The sequence below is a fragment of the Mchenga conophoros genome, linkage group LG14 (genome assembly GCF_057382185.1).
Source record: "Mchenga conophoros isolate Kocher_MC1m ecotype Shallow Benthic linkage group LG14, M_conophoros_male_GT1.1, whole genome shotgun sequence".
Lineage (NCBI taxonomy): Eukaryota > Metazoa > Chordata > Actinopteri > Cichliformes > Cichlidae > Mchenga > Mchenga conophoros.
In genome coordinates, this window is record NC_140539.1 from 13,309,686 (window position 1) to 13,327,394 (window position 17,709).

General features: G+C 38.8%; 1 protein-coding gene across 3 annotated transcripts in view; it reads right to left on the reverse strand.

The window, feature by feature from the left end:
* The window catches only part of rasa2 (RAS p21 protein activator 2), a 32,090-nt gene extending 15,049 nt beyond the window's left edge, over positions 1-17,041 (reverse strand). For 2 of the 3 annotated variants that reach the window (XM_085245375.1, XM_085245374.1), the window contains exons 1-8: positions 16,594-17,041; positions 13,640-13,763; positions 6,255-6,358; positions 6,059-6,153; positions 4,151-4,227; positions 2,275-2,358; positions 595-667; positions 425-495 (exon numbers count right to left, since the gene is read on the reverse strand). In XM_085245375.1, the coding sequence (XP_085101501.1) occupies positions 425-495; positions 595-667; positions 2,275-2,358; positions 4,151-4,227; positions 6,059-6,153; positions 6,255-6,358; positions 13,640-13,763; positions 16,594-16,651 (686 nt within the window). In that variant the 5' untranslated portion in view covers positions 16,652-17,041. The remainder of the gene's footprint in view (positions 1-424; positions 496-594; positions 668-2,274; positions 2,359-4,150; positions 4,228-6,058; positions 6,154-6,254; positions 6,359-13,639; positions 13,764-16,593) is intronic. The other variant, XM_085245376.1, reaches the window with a different exon arrangement.
* Positions 17,042-17,709: the final 668 nt, after the last annotated feature.

A 17,709-nucleotide genomic window follows, 5' to 3' on the forward strand; every position in this document is an offset into this window, starting at 1 on the left:
CAGAAAGGGCTTAAAAGAAAAATCGCTACTAAGCAGTGCTTACCTGCTTGGTGCATAAAAACCAATACAATGTGTGCAATGACACCACCTCAAATCCAAACCTCAACACCATGCACGAGTGTTTACCTTCAGCTCTGACTAGTCTTACCCAGTGAGCTATGAATCCACTGTGATGGAAGCCCCACATATCCTTAACCAGAAATCAAAGGCTCTCCATCAGTAGTCAGAATACACCAAATAAAAAGTTTTTTTGTTTGGGTTTTTTTTTTTTTTTTTTTTTAAACCTGAAGTCGTTAAGAAATTCTTCTTCTTTTGTCAAGACTATAAAGGGGAAGCGTGTACATGTATGTGTGTGGGTCTGTTAGACAGCGAGAGAGAGCGTTAAGCGCACACAAAAGGGGGGAAAAAAACCTTCAAAACGCACTTGATCTCAAGTTTTTCGATGTCCTCCTCCTCCACGTTGAATTGAGTCCTCCTGGAGTAGGACCGTGTGACCTGCAGATGAACATGTCATGGTTAATATATACAATTATCTGCTGTAACCAACAGACCATTTGAAACCTATGATGTGGTAACATGTGTTACAAGATTTACCTCAAAGAAGAAGGTCTCTTCAAAATGAGGGTTGCTGGTTTTCTTCTTTACCTTTGTTTTCTTCTGATCAGACCTTAGGGGAGACATTACAGAAACTGAATGCCATTTTCTCTGATAATTTAAGGATTCAGCTATGGATACGTTGAGAAGAAAAGGGGAAGAGAAGCATGTGACTCCTATCGCACTGTCAGGGAGTGACTTAAGATGACTAAAATGTAATCTTGCCATCTGTAACAAGGTTCACGATGGTGGCAAGCTGTAAGTGGATGCTCATAGTTGAGCTCATAGTCTTTGTATTCTTGGAAAGTTTAGTCAGCTCACTCATGACATTCATTAAAAAAAATAAAATAAAAATTTGTTTAAACCAGAGTCTAGTTCTGAGTCTTTGATTTTGATATTGTATTTGTTTCAAGAGGTGTGGTTTGTTTCAGATAGTTTTAATTAGTTTCAGTCTTTCTAATCTTACAATAGCACAAAATCTCTGTCTGCGTGTTTGCTCTTTGTCTGCGAGCTCCTCCTGCACGATCAGGTGTTGAGCAACTAAACCTGGCACGCAGGTACAGCTCACGCTGCTCGAGGTTCCCAACTATATCAGAAATCCTGTCATCATGCCTAGCAACTAAAAAGACCTGCTTTTAGCATCTATAACATGCACCCTGTTACTTTAATTCATGACAAAAACAACTCAATAAAACAACTTTATATTCACAAAAGTCGAATTATAGATGCCTAATAACAGCCTTGAAAGCATCTAGCTAAAAACGCCTCCAAAAATAATATGGAGGGTACTTGCTGGGAGCAAGATTTAAGAAAGTCCAAACAGATATTACAATGCAAGCACAACAACTTGTAAAAGCTGAAAATGCCCCACAGAAGGTTGTTAGAATTACCTAAAATTAAAGGAAACAATTTTGTAAACTTTCAATAACAAAATATTTAGAGGAAAGATCCTTAGTCTTAGTATTTTTTTAGTTTGGCTCAAAAAAATAAATTTAAAAAATTACAATTTCTCAAGGAGGCTTTGATGGATTTTTTTTTTGTTCTAATACCTGCACCGATTTTCCTAAATCTTCCTACATATTTCCTCCATACAATGATAGTTTAAAAACAAACAAAAAACTGACTAATACAGTGAAACCAATAAAAACTTTCAAACAATAAAAACTAAACTGAAAAGAAATCCACTCTGGAAATGAACTGAAACTAAAAAAACCAAACAAACCCATAATAACTCCCACATCTCAAATATGTGTGACAAAGCCTCTTCAGGCAGGCTGAGAAAGACTAAAACTAACGACATTTGTTGTCTGTTTGTACTTTATTTTAAGTCAGCTGTACAAGTTCACGATGTTCTTACAGTTAGTTAAAAAAAGAAAACTACTTCAAACTTTTTCCACAATTAGCTTTAACCATAACAACCTTGGTTTAGACCGGGCGTGCTCCTAAAGATGAGAATATATGTAGGGACCTTACGCTTCAAGTCACACTGCACAATATTTCTGCACATATTCCTCAGTAGTTTTAAAGGCAGTGTGGAAAACCTGTGCACTGTTTATTTCAGGAAATTGGTCATTACTTATGTGATTACACAAAGCTAAAAAAAAGGAACAAACAAGCTACTTCTATATTCTGTAACACACTAAGAACTTATTTTGTTATCTGCGTGAAATTCAGAGTTACCTGGCAGGTCCGACAAGTGACACGGTAGCATAGGGGTCACAGTTCTGCCCACTGATCAAAGGCAGTTCCTTGCACTCAATTATCCTGAATAAAAACACAAGAAAAGAGAAAGAACATAAAATAAAGGCAACTATATTACACCGTTATAGCATTCTTGTTACATCTTATGATTCCACCTTTCTAAACACTGTGGAGCTGCTCACCTTGGACCAAAACCGTCAATATTTCACACAGTAACACTTTGACAGGCCCTAAAGTGACCCAGACCTTGGGAGAGATTAGCTTTTAATGCCGTGCCGCGGGTGCGTGAATGGTAAATAATTTCTTGTTGGTTCAACAGACGCCTCAGTGGAAATGCTTTTAGTGTTAAACCTTGTATGGTTTGCACTACCGGAACAATAAGAAAAACACCCCGTCTTCAAAACAGAAACCGTAAATGCTTTTGCACATTAAGCTTAAAGACATAATCATTAAAAATGTCACTGCATCACCCTATTTATTGTTCACAAACCTGCTTAGTTATGTTAGATGTCAATGACTCTGCACCAAAAGAGGAATCAGGCTCAACTGACAAGCATATACTACAAACCAAGTTTATATAGTATTGTATTGGAAAAAACAAAAACAACATGAAGCGTGAACTATATTTAAATGTAGCACTGGATTATTAAACTAGATTACAGTATATCATTAGAAACTCTGACCTCACGTTTGACTGGCGTCACACAAGGATCTTTTTAAAACAAAACAAAACAGGTGTTTCAGGTGACAACAGGCACTGTGAGCAGTCTAAACAGGATGTGGCTGCTAAGCACAAGTCAGCAGAGAATAAGAATGAATTCAGCCTGCTATGCTAAGCGGGGCCGGAGGGAGAAGCCAAGCAGCTGAATGTAAAGATGTTTGGGTATCATCTTCAAGGTTGTCATAACAATATTCCCTAAAGCCTCACTCTTACATCATTTTTAACTCGACGCGATGCAACTTTGCTCCGATTAGCTTCCTGCAACGGGACGATGAGCCTCACGCCCTTCGTGGACTTGTCTGGTCGACCCGATGGAGAAAAACAAGAGCAATTACGCACAGGTGACAGTGAGCAGGCCGACGGTTTAAGCAAACAATCCGATTCAAACACTGAATGACAGCAGCAGAAAACCACAGCGGTTGCAGAGTGAGAAGCGCACGCTTCCTGCTCAGATGCCATCACTTCCTTCTCATTACCCTGCTCTCCAAGCATGAATGGTGGGGGTGCAAAACAACATACGTAAACAGCAAGAGGTCTGACATACACATGCACATACGTGTGTGTAAATTTACATGCTCAGCCTAATCTGTCAATGGGCGCTTTCTTTTTTTTCCCCCCCTCTCTCTCTCTCAACATCCTCCCACGTCATTATCTGCCCTTATATCGGTTTGTGCTTGTGAAAACTGTGTGATGTGAAATGTACAGCTCGGAAGTAAAGGTGAATGATAAAGGAATATTGTGACACACTGAAAACCACACAAAAAATAAGCTACCGAGACCCAAGATTAGCAAGCAATACTGAAACTTTTATCAATGATGACTTTTTCTTTTTTTTCCCCCCTTTTTTAAACAACTTTAAACATATTTCTTTCTCAAACAAGTTGTTGCTCAGAATGAGAAGTGTGGACAGTCAGTTTAGGATTGTATGCTATGCGCTATTACTCAAACTTTTACCTAACACCTTTTATGTTGGAGACTTGTTTTGCTGGGCTTAATGTGAAGGTTTGATCTTTAGCCAGTGAAAATACTCACTTGACTCAAGCTTTGGAGTTCTGTCATGATTTCCCTGCAAAGTTTCAAACTAACTGTACTCACAGCACACTTGACAGGAAACAAGTGACTCGTAGAACTCACCGGACTGATATGTGTTGGCCTGTTGATCCGTTCTCTGTGATCACTTCACTCAATCGCATCTCCAGGTGAACCTTGCCCTGTTGACCATGAGGAGAGGAGACGTTCTAAGAAGTTACACATTACTAAGGCCATGAGTCTACAGTCTTTAGTGAAGGCACAAGTCAAAAGTTATGTAGGCCGTAAACAAGATAAAAATCTGGCTTGCAGTACTGATGATATGCGATACTTTTGCACACCATGTTTATTTGTTACTAAGTTGCACATTTCTCTCGCTGTCATATTTCAAAATGGGTTCTGCTTATTCTCCAAGACCTGCAGTCCTGCTCCACCTCATACTCCATCTTGATTTAGGTTAATGGGAGAACCAGGAGAGTGACAAGAGCCACAACAGCTGTGAATTTTAAAAATGTAAAGGAAAAAAAAAATGTTCAAAATCACTCATAAAGATCTTTAGGGGAGTCGGATGTGGTGAAGGCTGCCGGTCTTGCCTTCGGAAGTGTCAGAGAGAACGAGAGAGAGAGATACAGAGTGAGAGAGTGAGCAACAGAGGGTGAGCTAAACAAAACGCCCCCACACTTGCACTCCGTCTCTGCAATTCAGCACTTGGCTGAGATGGCAAGTACTCCTTTCTCATGCAGCACCGGCCTTTAAGCCAATATACGTCCAAATGAACCAGCATCCTCACCAAATTAACGCTCACGTTCCAGCCGTGACCCCTATTAACTGAGCAGGTTACCTAAAATTAATACTGCTCGCAGGGTGTTCACACAGCCCCCCTGTTTGGCTGCAAATCAAACCAGAGAGGTACTGAAACAACACCTCCATCGCTCACTGATGTAACTTTGCTGTTGAAAGTGTCTACTTGTGAGTGAATCAGTGTAGCGGCACATACCCAGAATAGTCTTGGCGTGGGCTAATGGCAGCTAGAGTCAACATGTTAGCTGCAGCAGCACAGAAGTGGTAGTGTGCTATAGTTTCACCCAATACAAGCACGCCACAAAAACTATCTGATCAAAGATAGTGATGTACAGTTGAAACAGAGCAGCCCACATATATGCCCTATATGTGACAGAAACTAGAACTGCACTCATGAAAAAAAAAAATGATAAAAATAAAATGCTGGAAAACAAAAAATGTAAGACGATGGACCGAAAACACCTGATAAGTCGATCAAGTATTTTAGCCCAGGATCATTTTTAGCAACAGCTTTCTCCTCGTGTGCATGCATTCTTAATTATACATCATATAAATGTGCAGGAGAAGACTTGAAATTACTCTTTTCAAAGTGTGCTTACATTTCAAATACAAATTTTAAGACTTTTAGTCTAAATCATGAAGATGGCTAGAACAAAACAAGTGGGGGGGAAATAGTATCAGTTATGGAAGCAATTATATTTTTCTGGTGGTGTTGGTTAAAAAGCTTCTTGCTGTCTATTAAACAGGTTAAATGTGCAGTTAGACAAATGTCTTTACTTCTGTGCCACAAACATTGCCTTTTTTCAGCTGCCATCGTGCGATGACATTAAGAGTCTGCCACTAATAAACTGGACACTTGCGTATTGCTTTTCTATTTCCATGCAAAAAGACTCGGACAGTGTGTTCTTTGGATGGTGACAGTCCGGATGTTAGTGAGAAGAGTTGAGTTTGTAAGGTTATTAAGCCTTATTTTGACATGGAAATGATCTTATCTGCATGCAAATTTCTGACTACGTGCGAGCAGATTTCCTGCTCGCTATGTTGGGGTACTGTGAGCTGTAAAAGACTATCATCATTAACTGTGCTGTGCTGATGACCAAGCGAGTGGAACTTTATGCAGTATGAGTAACCTTGCAGTAAAAGGGGGCAAGGGTCAAATACAGCAGGGTCAAATTTTTACATTTGTGAGTCATCAGCTTTCCTAGAAATTACCTGGACTTCTGAATTAGGATCTACTGTTTGAAGGCTAAACCAGTTCTCCTTCCCACTGTATTTACATAGGTCATCCTTCCGGATGGACACCTTGCCTAAAAGAGAAAGCAACACAAACCCACACACACACGTTAAAAATCAACACATTCATCGAGATGAGAAAATATACTTGCTTGTCCTCTTAAATGTTACTCACCAACAGGTAGGTCCCTTTGGAAAACACTCTTGGCATAAACATAGAAGGATAAACACTGAAATGGGCGTGGGATCTCAAAGTAGAAGTCCTCTCCGTAGAAAGGGCTGTAAAAGGGAGAGGTCTAAATTAGCTAACAAGGTTATCTCTTTTGGTAGAAAAGGGAACAAGCGAGAATGAGTATAGTCAGTGGTCAAAGGTTCTACTGTGAGGTAAACTGACCTGCAATGCACCATTTCAATATTTATTTGACAGGAATTACAAAACGCAGAAGTATTTTGTAACAAATAAATAAAATTAAGTACTGTTTCTATGCAAGTAGCAGCCTGATGATCAGTTAATCAAATGCACTTGATTAAATGATCATCAGCAAGTGTGAGCACCTCTATGTAAGCAGACGTACTTGAACATTCAGGTGTGTGTATACACAATGCCAAGAATGAGAGACATCAGCAACTGTCTCAAAGCAACTGTTACTTCTCTTCCACAATCTGGGAAGGGTTACAAGACCATCATTCTGCCATTTAAAAGATCATTTCTCACTGTGGAAACCATAAAAGGCAGTTGCCAGTCTTCCTAGGAGTGGACATTTGGGCAAATTCGCCTTAAGAACAGACTGTGCGATGCTCACAGACTGCAAAAAACCAAAGAGCTACATGTCAGACTCTACAGTTCTTAGGCAACAGGACAAATGCTACAGTTTGTGACAGTACAATTTGGAAAAAGAATGAACAAGTATAGCTTATTTGGAAAGATTTTCATTGGAAAGACGAGAAGATGGTGGCAAGGTTTGCAAAACTACATTGGCACGCATGGTGAAAACACAGCATATCAGCGTTAACACCTCACAGCAACTGTCAAGCATGGTGGAGGAGGGCTAATGATTGCAGCTTGTTTTACAGCTACAGGTCACTGGGTCAACCATGAACTCCTCTGTATACTAAAGTATTCCAGAGTCAAATGTGAGACCATCAGACAGCGAGAGCTTGGTTGATTCTGATTCAAACTTCTTGATTAATCCCAGATGAAATAATGTCGTGAAACTGGGTTGTGCAACAGGACAATGATCCAAGCACAGCAGCAGATGCGCAGTAGAAATGCTGAAAAAGAAAAGAATCGAGGTGTTGCAATGGCCCAGGCAGAGTCCAGACCTCAACCCGGATGAAACAGAGCTGTGCATAAACGAATGCCCACAAACCTCAATGAACTGAAGCAACAGCGTAAAGAGAGGGTGCAATCGTTTTCTGTAAGACAGATAAAGTCATACAGAAAATGATGACTTCAACGTACTGCTAAAAGTGGTTCTAGAAGCTACTGAATCATAGAGTGTACTTAGTGTTTTTCCCACTCACACCGTTTCTGCATTTTAGCTTAGGTTTTGTTAGGTATCCGTTTGTGTAACAGGTCATGTTTTCTAGTTGACTTTAGGTTGCATTTACCCAATTTGAAGACCTGCCAAGCACCAGATTATTTTTTATTATGCCCTGATATGCAAAATCTAAGAATTTAAAGGGGATGCATTTTCTTTTTTCTATGGCTGAAACTGTTTGTGTTTCACTTTTCAGTCTAAAAATCTCTCACTTATGCAATTCTTGCCATTATGGGTGTCAACTCAAAATAACTAAAGACAACTTTGATATCACTGTGAACGCAGAAATGTTCCACATTAAAACAAGACCAAACATTCAAAACCTGATAGTTGCTATAGGACCAAAGCTGACTTGCACAGCTGCACTGGTAAATGTGACAACAGGCTGATCTATTGACTTCTGGGTATTGTTAATGTTTACTACGTCACACATCAGTGGCAATGCATTAGTAAACCCAGAGGGTATACTTTGATCGACAAAGAGTTAGCGGCATGAATGGACATAAAAATAACGAGTCAGCACTTTGGAACAATTTCAAATCTGCTAACTGCTGTAGTAGCTTATGTTTTACTTATGATTTATTGACAAACAGCAGTCAACTACAGTTGACGACTTTCCCTTTCTTCCATTTCCTGTTTGTTAAGTTGGTTTTAAAGCTTTTATTGCACATTATCATTGCATCAGCATCATTTTATATATCGCTCATCTGCTCGGTGGTTGTGGGGAGGGGGACGCTAAAATAGAACAGAGGATGAGATAAAGAAAAAAAATAAATACTGTCACCATGAATGACAGAAGAAGAAAAAAAAGCAGTAGAGACTTTTATGCTGAGCTTTTATTAAATGGGCACCAATAGGTTGGTTAATAATGTAAAAAACAGTTTTTACTTGCATCCATTTGTCACGTACAGTCTAAAAATTGCAGCTTTATTGATTTTTATACTGTATTTGATTCATACTTCATACAATCATGGAGTGAAAAATAAAATAAAAACGGCAAATTGGTGCATTCCTAGTTATTAATATTGTATTTTACTCACCAACAATGTAGATGTGGTGATTATTACGTTTATTCCTCTACAGAATAAATCTCTTTATCTAGCAAGTGTGCATGTGTGTGCCGTGGAAACATGGTTGGGGTTATTTTTCCATGTTAAGTAGTAATTTTAATAATGGGCAATTATTGAGTACATGTAACATTGTAACAGGACATAAGCGTAATAATAATATCACATGACTGTCATAAACACCGCCAGAATTTGTTAAAATACTGGGAAATGAACTGGTTGAGCAGAAGGTGGACGACACAGGGTGCCCTTATGACTCATCGTGACTGAGGGGAATGTTCTTGATATCTTGTAGGTTTAAATCTGTCACTTTTACCAGTTTTCTTCTGATTTCCTGAACATACAGTGTAACTTTATTAAGAAAAATCAAAATCTATGTATTTTTTCCCTCTTGCATTATATTCCTGTGTCTTCCATAAATTACATTTTAAAAATTAAATGCAAAAACTGTGACAAGTAAGCTATAAGAGTAAAATGCAAAGAGCTAAAATGCAAAAATGTGAATAGCTGAGATCACAGAACAATGTGTTACATTGTCATGTTACATTGTTACAATGTTACATTTAGATACAATTCTGCATGTATGCCCAATGCTGCAACCAGAGAAATGCAGTACTGTGCAAAAGTCTTGAGCCAGCCCTCATTTCTTTTAAATTTCTGTTTCCAAACTGCCAGACTTTCTCAAATATTTTTATTTTTTTTAATGGTCTTGAGAATTAATTTTCCAGGTTCTCTGACGATGTTTCAGAGCTTTTCTTTGGACATTAGCTGCTTTTTCACAAATTTTCAGTCTAGTCCTCCTTCCTGATGACTTTCAGAGGAATGTTTTTATGTTTATAAACCTACTTAACACTGACCTATGAATCATAACCTACTCACGACTTATATAAAAAGGCACCTAACTCAAGGAATGAACCAGTGTTGTGTCTACACATAACAGACAACTTGAACAAACCAGTTTTAAATTGTATCTTTAGGCACTCTGTTACTGGCAGTCCGTTACAAAACAAATAATTTGTTCTCATTTCTTTAGTTGCGTCTACAGAAAAATACCAAAAGACAACACAGTTTAACTTAAAAAGTATTTTTGAATCAAAAAGGTGATTCCCACAGAGCTATTAGCTGAAAATTTAGCACATCTTGTTATGATGTTGAAAAAAATTTGAGGAATTTCAACAAGTGGAAGACAAAAGAAGAAGTGGCACGCCTTAAACAAAACAAAAACAAAAAAACAACATCTAGAACAGACGACCAGCATCTGAAATCCATGTCTTTAAGAATTAGGAAGGGACCATGTCAAAATTGATGGAATTATTAACTTAGAAAAGTTCCATCAAATGTAAACCACCATTCAATATCATATAGAAAGCATCTCATTGGCACCAGTTTTATTTTTCATCGTGACAATGATCCCAAACGCCCTGGCAATGCAGTAATAGCATACCTGGACAGAAAAAACACACAGTGGGACAATATCAGTCATGGATTGTCTCCAAAGAGCAAAGTGGGATCATCTTGACAGAACAGAGCAAGTCAGCCAATATCCAAAGAAGAGCTTTGAATGTCCTTCAGGAAGCCTGGAAAACTATTCCTGAAGACTACTTAAATTATAAGAAAGCTGCCTAAGAGAGTTGAAAAATAAAGGTGGTCATACCAAAGATTGTACAATTCTAACAAGCTTGAAAGTCAAACAATTTTTTTGCCTTATTGTATTTCAATGCATGTTTGCACATTTCAGTAAAACGCTGCACCCATTTCCTATTTTCCTAGCAAAATATAAAGAAATGAAGGGTGGCTCCGGACCTCTGCACAATACTGTGTTCTGCAATAGTCATCCAATTACAAAATGCCAAGTACACCCTGTAGAGCTTTGTAGCACACTGCTGGGATATCACACAGACAACATATTCACTCTTACAGTCAAATGCCTTATTCACCACAGGATTGACTGCCCCTTAGAAACTGGGGGATGGAGAGAAGGTCAGAATATCTCTGCCACTCAGCTGCCTCGTGACCAAGACTTTGAGCCAAACAGCTAGCAGACTGTAGGTTAAACGCTACCTTAATATGTGCTGCCTGCCCACCTGTCCCTAAACAGACTGAACAGTACTTGGCTAGATAAACTGTCCACATGTTCAAGTAAAAAAATGCAGTCCTTCTCTTTTAGATTTACTGAGATTGAAGCCGACAATGCTTGAGAAAAAAAACAAAAAAAACGTAATAGCGCACTAATTGACAGCCGGCATTTCAGAATCAGAATCAGAATCAGAATCAGAAAGGGTTTTATTGCCAAATGTTGAGCGGGTTTACAACATTAGGAAATTGCTGCGGTGCTTCAGTGCAAACATACTGTTATAAATACTGTTATAAATTAAGCTTAAATAGACATGAAAATAAAAATGAGAATAAGAATTAAAAGTGCTAAGTAGATAGATATATACATGGGTGCAGGTGGTGATCAGTGCCAAACATGGAATGATGCAGTGAACACAGCGTAGGGTCATGTGTTAGTGGTGGGAACAGTCATACGGTTATTGTTCATGTGTTCAACAGCAGAGGGGAAGAAACTGTTCTTATGGCGAGAGGTTCTGGTGCGAATGGACCGGAGCCTCCTGCCTGAGGGGAGCAGGTCAAAGTGTATTTAGTGTATTCAGTAGATATACACTTGCTTTAGGTATAGATAGGCCAATTATAAACACATTGTAAATAAGTAGCTCTCGAAAGTGTGTGTAGAGCTTGTTGGTGTATTTATGACTTAATAAATTAAATTTACAATGATATTTCCTCATTAAAAAAAGAAACTGAAAATAAGACTTGTAAACAATCACATATGTATCAATATTTATTAATGTGTAGCTCTTTAATCTGTCCGCCTCTATAAAGTAGGAATCTTTTCACCTACCCATACCAGCTGTCATAGGACTTAGACGCAGGATACACAATGGACACGTTGCCAGTCTTTCATAGGGCTAGCATGGGCTTACATTCTCAGTCACTTTAGCCACTTTCAAAATTGGACTGTGGGAGGAAGCCGGAGTACCAAGAAAAGCCAGGCACACACAGGGAGAACATGCAAATGCCACACAGTCCATTAATGCATCTTGAATGATGTAATCTTTCTCAACACTTCCACCTTGGGCTTGGCCAGCCAATCCAATTTACACCCACATATCTTCTTTAACATCAGAGAACTATTTACCGTAACCCACCCATACACCCACTTGTCTCTGCTGTCATCCTAGTTTCCAAGTAAAGTGAGAAAGCCAATTGACCACAAAAGGGAGCAATCATAGTTATTAAAACCCGAAGGCTGGAGCACATACACACCAGGCATGAGTCAAACAGAGCGCATACCCATATAGATTAAGATGCGATAAATAGTGGACTTGTGCAGCTGAGAGTGACAGAGGAAAAAGCCTCTAAAACTGTTGTTGAACTGCACTAAAAAAAACCAGGACAAAGAGGAAAAAAAAAAAGAACAGTTATGAAATGCCTAAAGAGGGCAGGACTATGTTTAAAGTTAAATGTGCAGCAATATAGAAAAAAACCCTTAAAGGTTTCATAATATCCACACCTTTCTCTGAACTGGCTGTGAACATGTAACTATGGCATAATGTCTCATTTCACTCAGAATCACACAACATTTCCCAGCTCAAAGGGAACCGAACACACACACACACACAGCTCTGAGTCATGTTTCAACAGCTTCTAAGTATTCAAAAGACTGCATTTCATCCATGAAAGACAGTATGACTCTGTCCATATAAAATCTGATCAAAAGGAGATTTTTTATTTTATGAAATTATTTTTTAAAACAAACAAAAAAAAGAAAAACTTAAAATATGAAAACACAAGTAACAGCAGCCAAATGCAATGTTCTTAATGACTCTAGACATGCAAAGTAAGCAGTCTAAACTTTTACCCCACAAATAAATGCCTAGTATTTGTACACGTGGCTCGTACTCACCAATAAATTCAAGACAGCATAGCTGAATAATTAAAATTGGCTCCAAAACATAAGTCTAAATATTATCTTAATAATCATTTTAAGGACAAATATCCTGGTGTAAAACACTGACTTAAAACAAAGACATTTACCAGACTGAAAAAGATGAAAAGTCAACCAGGACGTATTCAATATCTAATGATACACAGCAGCTGGAGAAGAGCTTTTTTTATTTGATGGAAAGGATTTTTATACTGCACATAATGAACCAAAGAAAGATTTTTTTTCTACGTTAAAATGTTTACAGTGAGGCGGAAACACCAAAACTAAAATACTAAACCCGAAACAGATAATGTTTGGATTGCTTGAATAGCCAGCATTACTTGTAAAAGAAAGGCATTGTTTTCTCAAGAAAAAGTTGACATTTTGAAGTGTTGCAATGATCAGGAAACATAACTTTCTTTTATAGGTGACAAGTCTATCAATGTGTGTGAGTAAGAATAGATTTTTCACACCTTTCACATCTACCATTTCACATATTTTTATTGGCCTTCCACAAAATCTGTGATGCAGCTACTGTGATCTCTTTCAATTCTACGTTTATATTAATAAAGGTTTAATAAATATCTATAATGATTTAATGACACCGTGGACTAGAAAAAAAAAAAGCTAATCTGTACTCTACATCAGTGCAAAGACAAAAAATCTGCACAGTCTATCAGAAAAAGTCTCCTAAGTTCCTTTAGCTGCATCTAGTCAACTTAATGTTTAGCCGTCTCCCACCTCGGCGTTCACGCAGCCATAATGATTATGTAGTTGCATTTAACTGAAGCCTACATGTGTAACTAATATTTATGAAACTAATACAAGTAATGTTTAACCTAATCACAATATGATAGCACAGTAACAGGTGCCAAACTGCAACCCTAACTGAAACAGAGAAGACAAAAAGGCATTGGGATTTGCAGCTGTAATCAGCATATTAGTACAAGATTATCCTGCTTACCAGACGCTCTTGTCAAACACCTTAGTGCGGAACACCTCCTCTTGATCCAGACTTATGGTGCAAAAAGTACAGAGATCCCTTTGTCGATTTGGACCCGAGACAGAACCCAGGTTTTTAGCTTCACCTGCAGCAAACAGAACATCATTAGCATCCTAGCATTATAGCAAAAATATTTTTAAAAAAAAAAAATAAATTTTAAAAAAAGCTGTCTTCAACACAAGTAGCAATATCAGTAATATTTCTTCACCTCTGTAGCTCTTTTGGTTTACAATTGTATATCAGAATTTTAGTGATAAGTCCATGTATGTGCTAATATAATTAAGCTTAAGGTTTGGACCTCTAAATAATACATCTTCAGTCTGATAATTAATAATAAGCTTTTAATTTTGCAGCCACTTCTACTAACAAGCAAAAAAATCGTTATGTTTACATTAAAGTGATTTGATTTGCTCGACTTAGCACACAGGAATCCTAAATTAATAGAAGATTTATGATTGCAGTCGTTTTCAGCACACTTTTAAAATTCTGCTTTGATGTTCATCATCCCCTGTTCATTCGGGGGACACAGACTCCTGCCAGTTGCCAGGGTAGGCTGCAGAGCGGATGTAGCTGAAGTAGACTTGATGCTCAAATGTGGTTAAAAACATGAAACATCGACTTCCTCAGCAGAACCAATGGTGACAGCACAGCGCTGATTCACAAATGACAAACACCTTTGTAACACACTACTTCCATATCATTGCAGGCAGGCTCAGATTACATATCATGGAGTTTTAGTACAACATATCTAAACAATTCACAAAAGCTGCGCCACATAGGGTAAAGCTGATTTCCAGTACAGCTAATTGTTACCAAAAATACAGCACTATAAATAACTTCACAATGTAACATATTTAGGCCATTTACTGGATTAGAGGGGTCATGATGGTCTAAATTAGCCCTCTAGCTGCTGACCGGTACCCTAAGCCCAGGTAGGGACCTAATTAAGAAAAGCTGCCAGTGAGATCAGCTTTTTAACAAGTTATTAATAGCGGTTTGTGTCTAATCTTAGGAATGGCCAGTGAAAAGGGTCAAGCTGTCACTAAACTTGGACCAGGATGTCGTGGTGGGAGTAGGGCACAGAAGCACATATGCAAAAGAAGAAAAAAAAAGACAAACACATAAGGCATCACTTGATCCATCTTTGCCCTTTCATAGCATTTTCACTACAACAGAAGTGCGTCTCCCTGTGGAAAGAAACCACAACCTAAAGGGTGCGTAAGCCCTAGGACCTTTAATATGAGAATCAAACAAGGACACAGATGAAAGTACACTGGAAATTTTTTTGTCACAATAAACACATCTTCACACAATGCCACCTCCACTGAAGTAGGCTAAAGGAAAAAGGACAAAGTGTGAACGAGGAAGAATGGAGTTTCGCAAGACTGCAAAGTGAGTTACATGCCATGATAGTTCCTCTATTTTGTTCTGCTTACTGTTTTTTCATTAATTCATAGTAGTGAAACTGACATTTGTCTTCCTATTGTGTTCCTAGCAATACAAGCATTACATGGTAGCTGGCCTATACTCGTCTTACAGTAAATACACACCATTTCACCCATTACTCATGAGTGCCTACTATCAATTTGGAAACTGAAAACGTATCACGAGTGGCTATTAAAAAGAATGAACACACGATATAATTTCAGTAATACAGCAGTAATAAATATTGCTCTCATTAAATACAAATGCATTCATTTAACCAGTCGGTTAAATTTCATGTGATTAATAGAAGCAGTGCCACACACAAACCGAAACCTGAAGACGGAGACAGGATGGTGGGGAAGCGGATGAAGGCTAATGAATGGGTATTAACACTGAAAATAAGCAAATCTACTGCGCCATATGTAGTACCCTGTTATCTAAAACCAAAAACTTGCAATGAAGGAATCTACTCGTGTAACGTTTAAAACATTAAAAAAAGGTGGTTAAAACGCTCGTAGAGAGAAGCCGTAGAAAACAAAACGATAAATCCATCAGGCAGATACCCCCACACAGGAGCTGACCCGCGAGGAGAGGACACCGAGGCTCTGCTGAGGTATTTTACTTTAAAGTCGGGATTTCCAGTTTGGACGTTTGACAAAAACGGGATGATTGTGGCATTTAAGTAACTACGATGTTATTTTTATTTATTTTTTTAAGGAACAAGCATCTGTTTTTCAATCAGTAATTTAGTGGCACTTGATGACACGATAATCTTTTTTATGACGATAGCCTCCACATGCATTTCAAACCGCAGAAATGGCTTCAAGAAACCGGTTTATTTTTTATTTTAACGCCAATAAACAATACTGGATTTATTAGCAAAAATAAGTTAGTGGTTCCCAGTTAAGTTAAGGTTGGTGTCCGGCTAAAAATGAGCAACTAACGTGAAACTTTAAAGGGTTGAGCAGCCACTGCTTTGCTGCCTTTCAATCCGATGTGCGTTTAAAGTCTGTGCTGTAGCTGGAAATAACGTTATTGCCGTCTAATATTTAGCATTAGAGTTGCCTGACTGGTAGATGCCCGCAGTGAGAATAGCTGAATGGGCTCCTAGCTTGGTGACGACTGACTGAAGAGGCTGGTGGTAGTAGCTAGCCCGACGCTGATTTAACTTGGCTTCAAGCTGCCAAAAAAAATAATACGAATAAAAATAAGAGTCACAGTTTCAAAATAGGCTCGGGGGTATTAAATGGTGGCGGCGAGGCTCTGCGCGATGAATGAATGCATTCACAACAAGCTAGTAGCCTCTACTAGCATGCTAGGCTAGCTTGACGTTAGGCACCAGCCAGCAGACGAACCAGCTCGCCTGTCTCTGCCTTCACTCAGTCGACTGTTGATAGCACACCGCACCCCTCCCGGTCTCCGTCTCACAGCTCTCGACCTCCTTCCCCCCCTCACACTGTGCGAGACTCTCAAAACGTCGGTTCACTTACATATTTTACCCCGCAGGCTCTGTAAAATCCGTATCTTAGCGTCGTCGTCTTCCGCCATGGTCAGAGCTGACTTTTGTCGCTGCTCCGGTGCATTCAGAGCTGGTTTATCATATCCGTTTATGAATGCAGGCAGAGTGGAGAAAAAGCCAGTCCCACTATAGCGTCACGTCAAGTCCCGCACACGCTCCAGCCTTGAAATGTTTGGAGCTTCCTCTAAAGTCGAGCTTCCTTTGGCTGGCGCAGCAGTGTGATTAGTAGGAGTTTTAAAAGGAATTTAAGGTCCCCCTCTCTCTCTGTGAGTGTTTGGTGTCATTCATTATGCAACCATAACGCTTTCGGATAACACGATAATAGTTTGACTTGTGGCACTAGCTTAGCTTAGTTTGGCTAATCTCGGACGCCAGCGCTTTAAGTTAACCCTGTACGCTTTATGCACGCTTTTAGATTTCAGACAGATAAAGGTGTCACCGGGTATGAATGAGTTAGCTACCTCTGCCCCGGATAAAAACTCATTTCTCGGGGCCACACACTGACTAAAACACTTTATTTTGAAAGCATTAACCAGAGGAAAGCTGCACACTAAATGATTGCACCAAAACATAAAAATGTCCGCGAACGTCACAGCTGCTTTATGAGTGTGTTACTGAGCAAATATTTATTCGAGTTTGTGGGTGTGTCATACCTGGTTTGCATTTATTTATTTTCAGCAAAACAGGTAGATGAAAAAAATGTAATATTATACACTCTGGTTTTATTATCTTCTGTGTGGATTACAAGATACTGTAAGATACACAGTTCAGTGTGCATTTCACAGCTGTTTGTTTTTTTTGTCGTTTTATTCTCTTCCCCTTTCAAGGTGGTGTAGCTTTTTTGGTTGGGTGTCATCGTCAGATGGTAGTAGCATGGAGCCTGAAAAGCTGTCAGGTATGCGGTTTCTAAACAGCACATGCTGCATATGCTCACTACACATATACAGTTATTATAACATCGGAACCCAAGTGTTTTCCTTTGTTAATTTTGCACATGGAGTTCACCTCAGAGGGGTGTGGCAGTAGTTTCCCAGCTGCACAGGAGATTAAGATTCAAAGTAAAATACTTTGTGTATTTTTTAATATA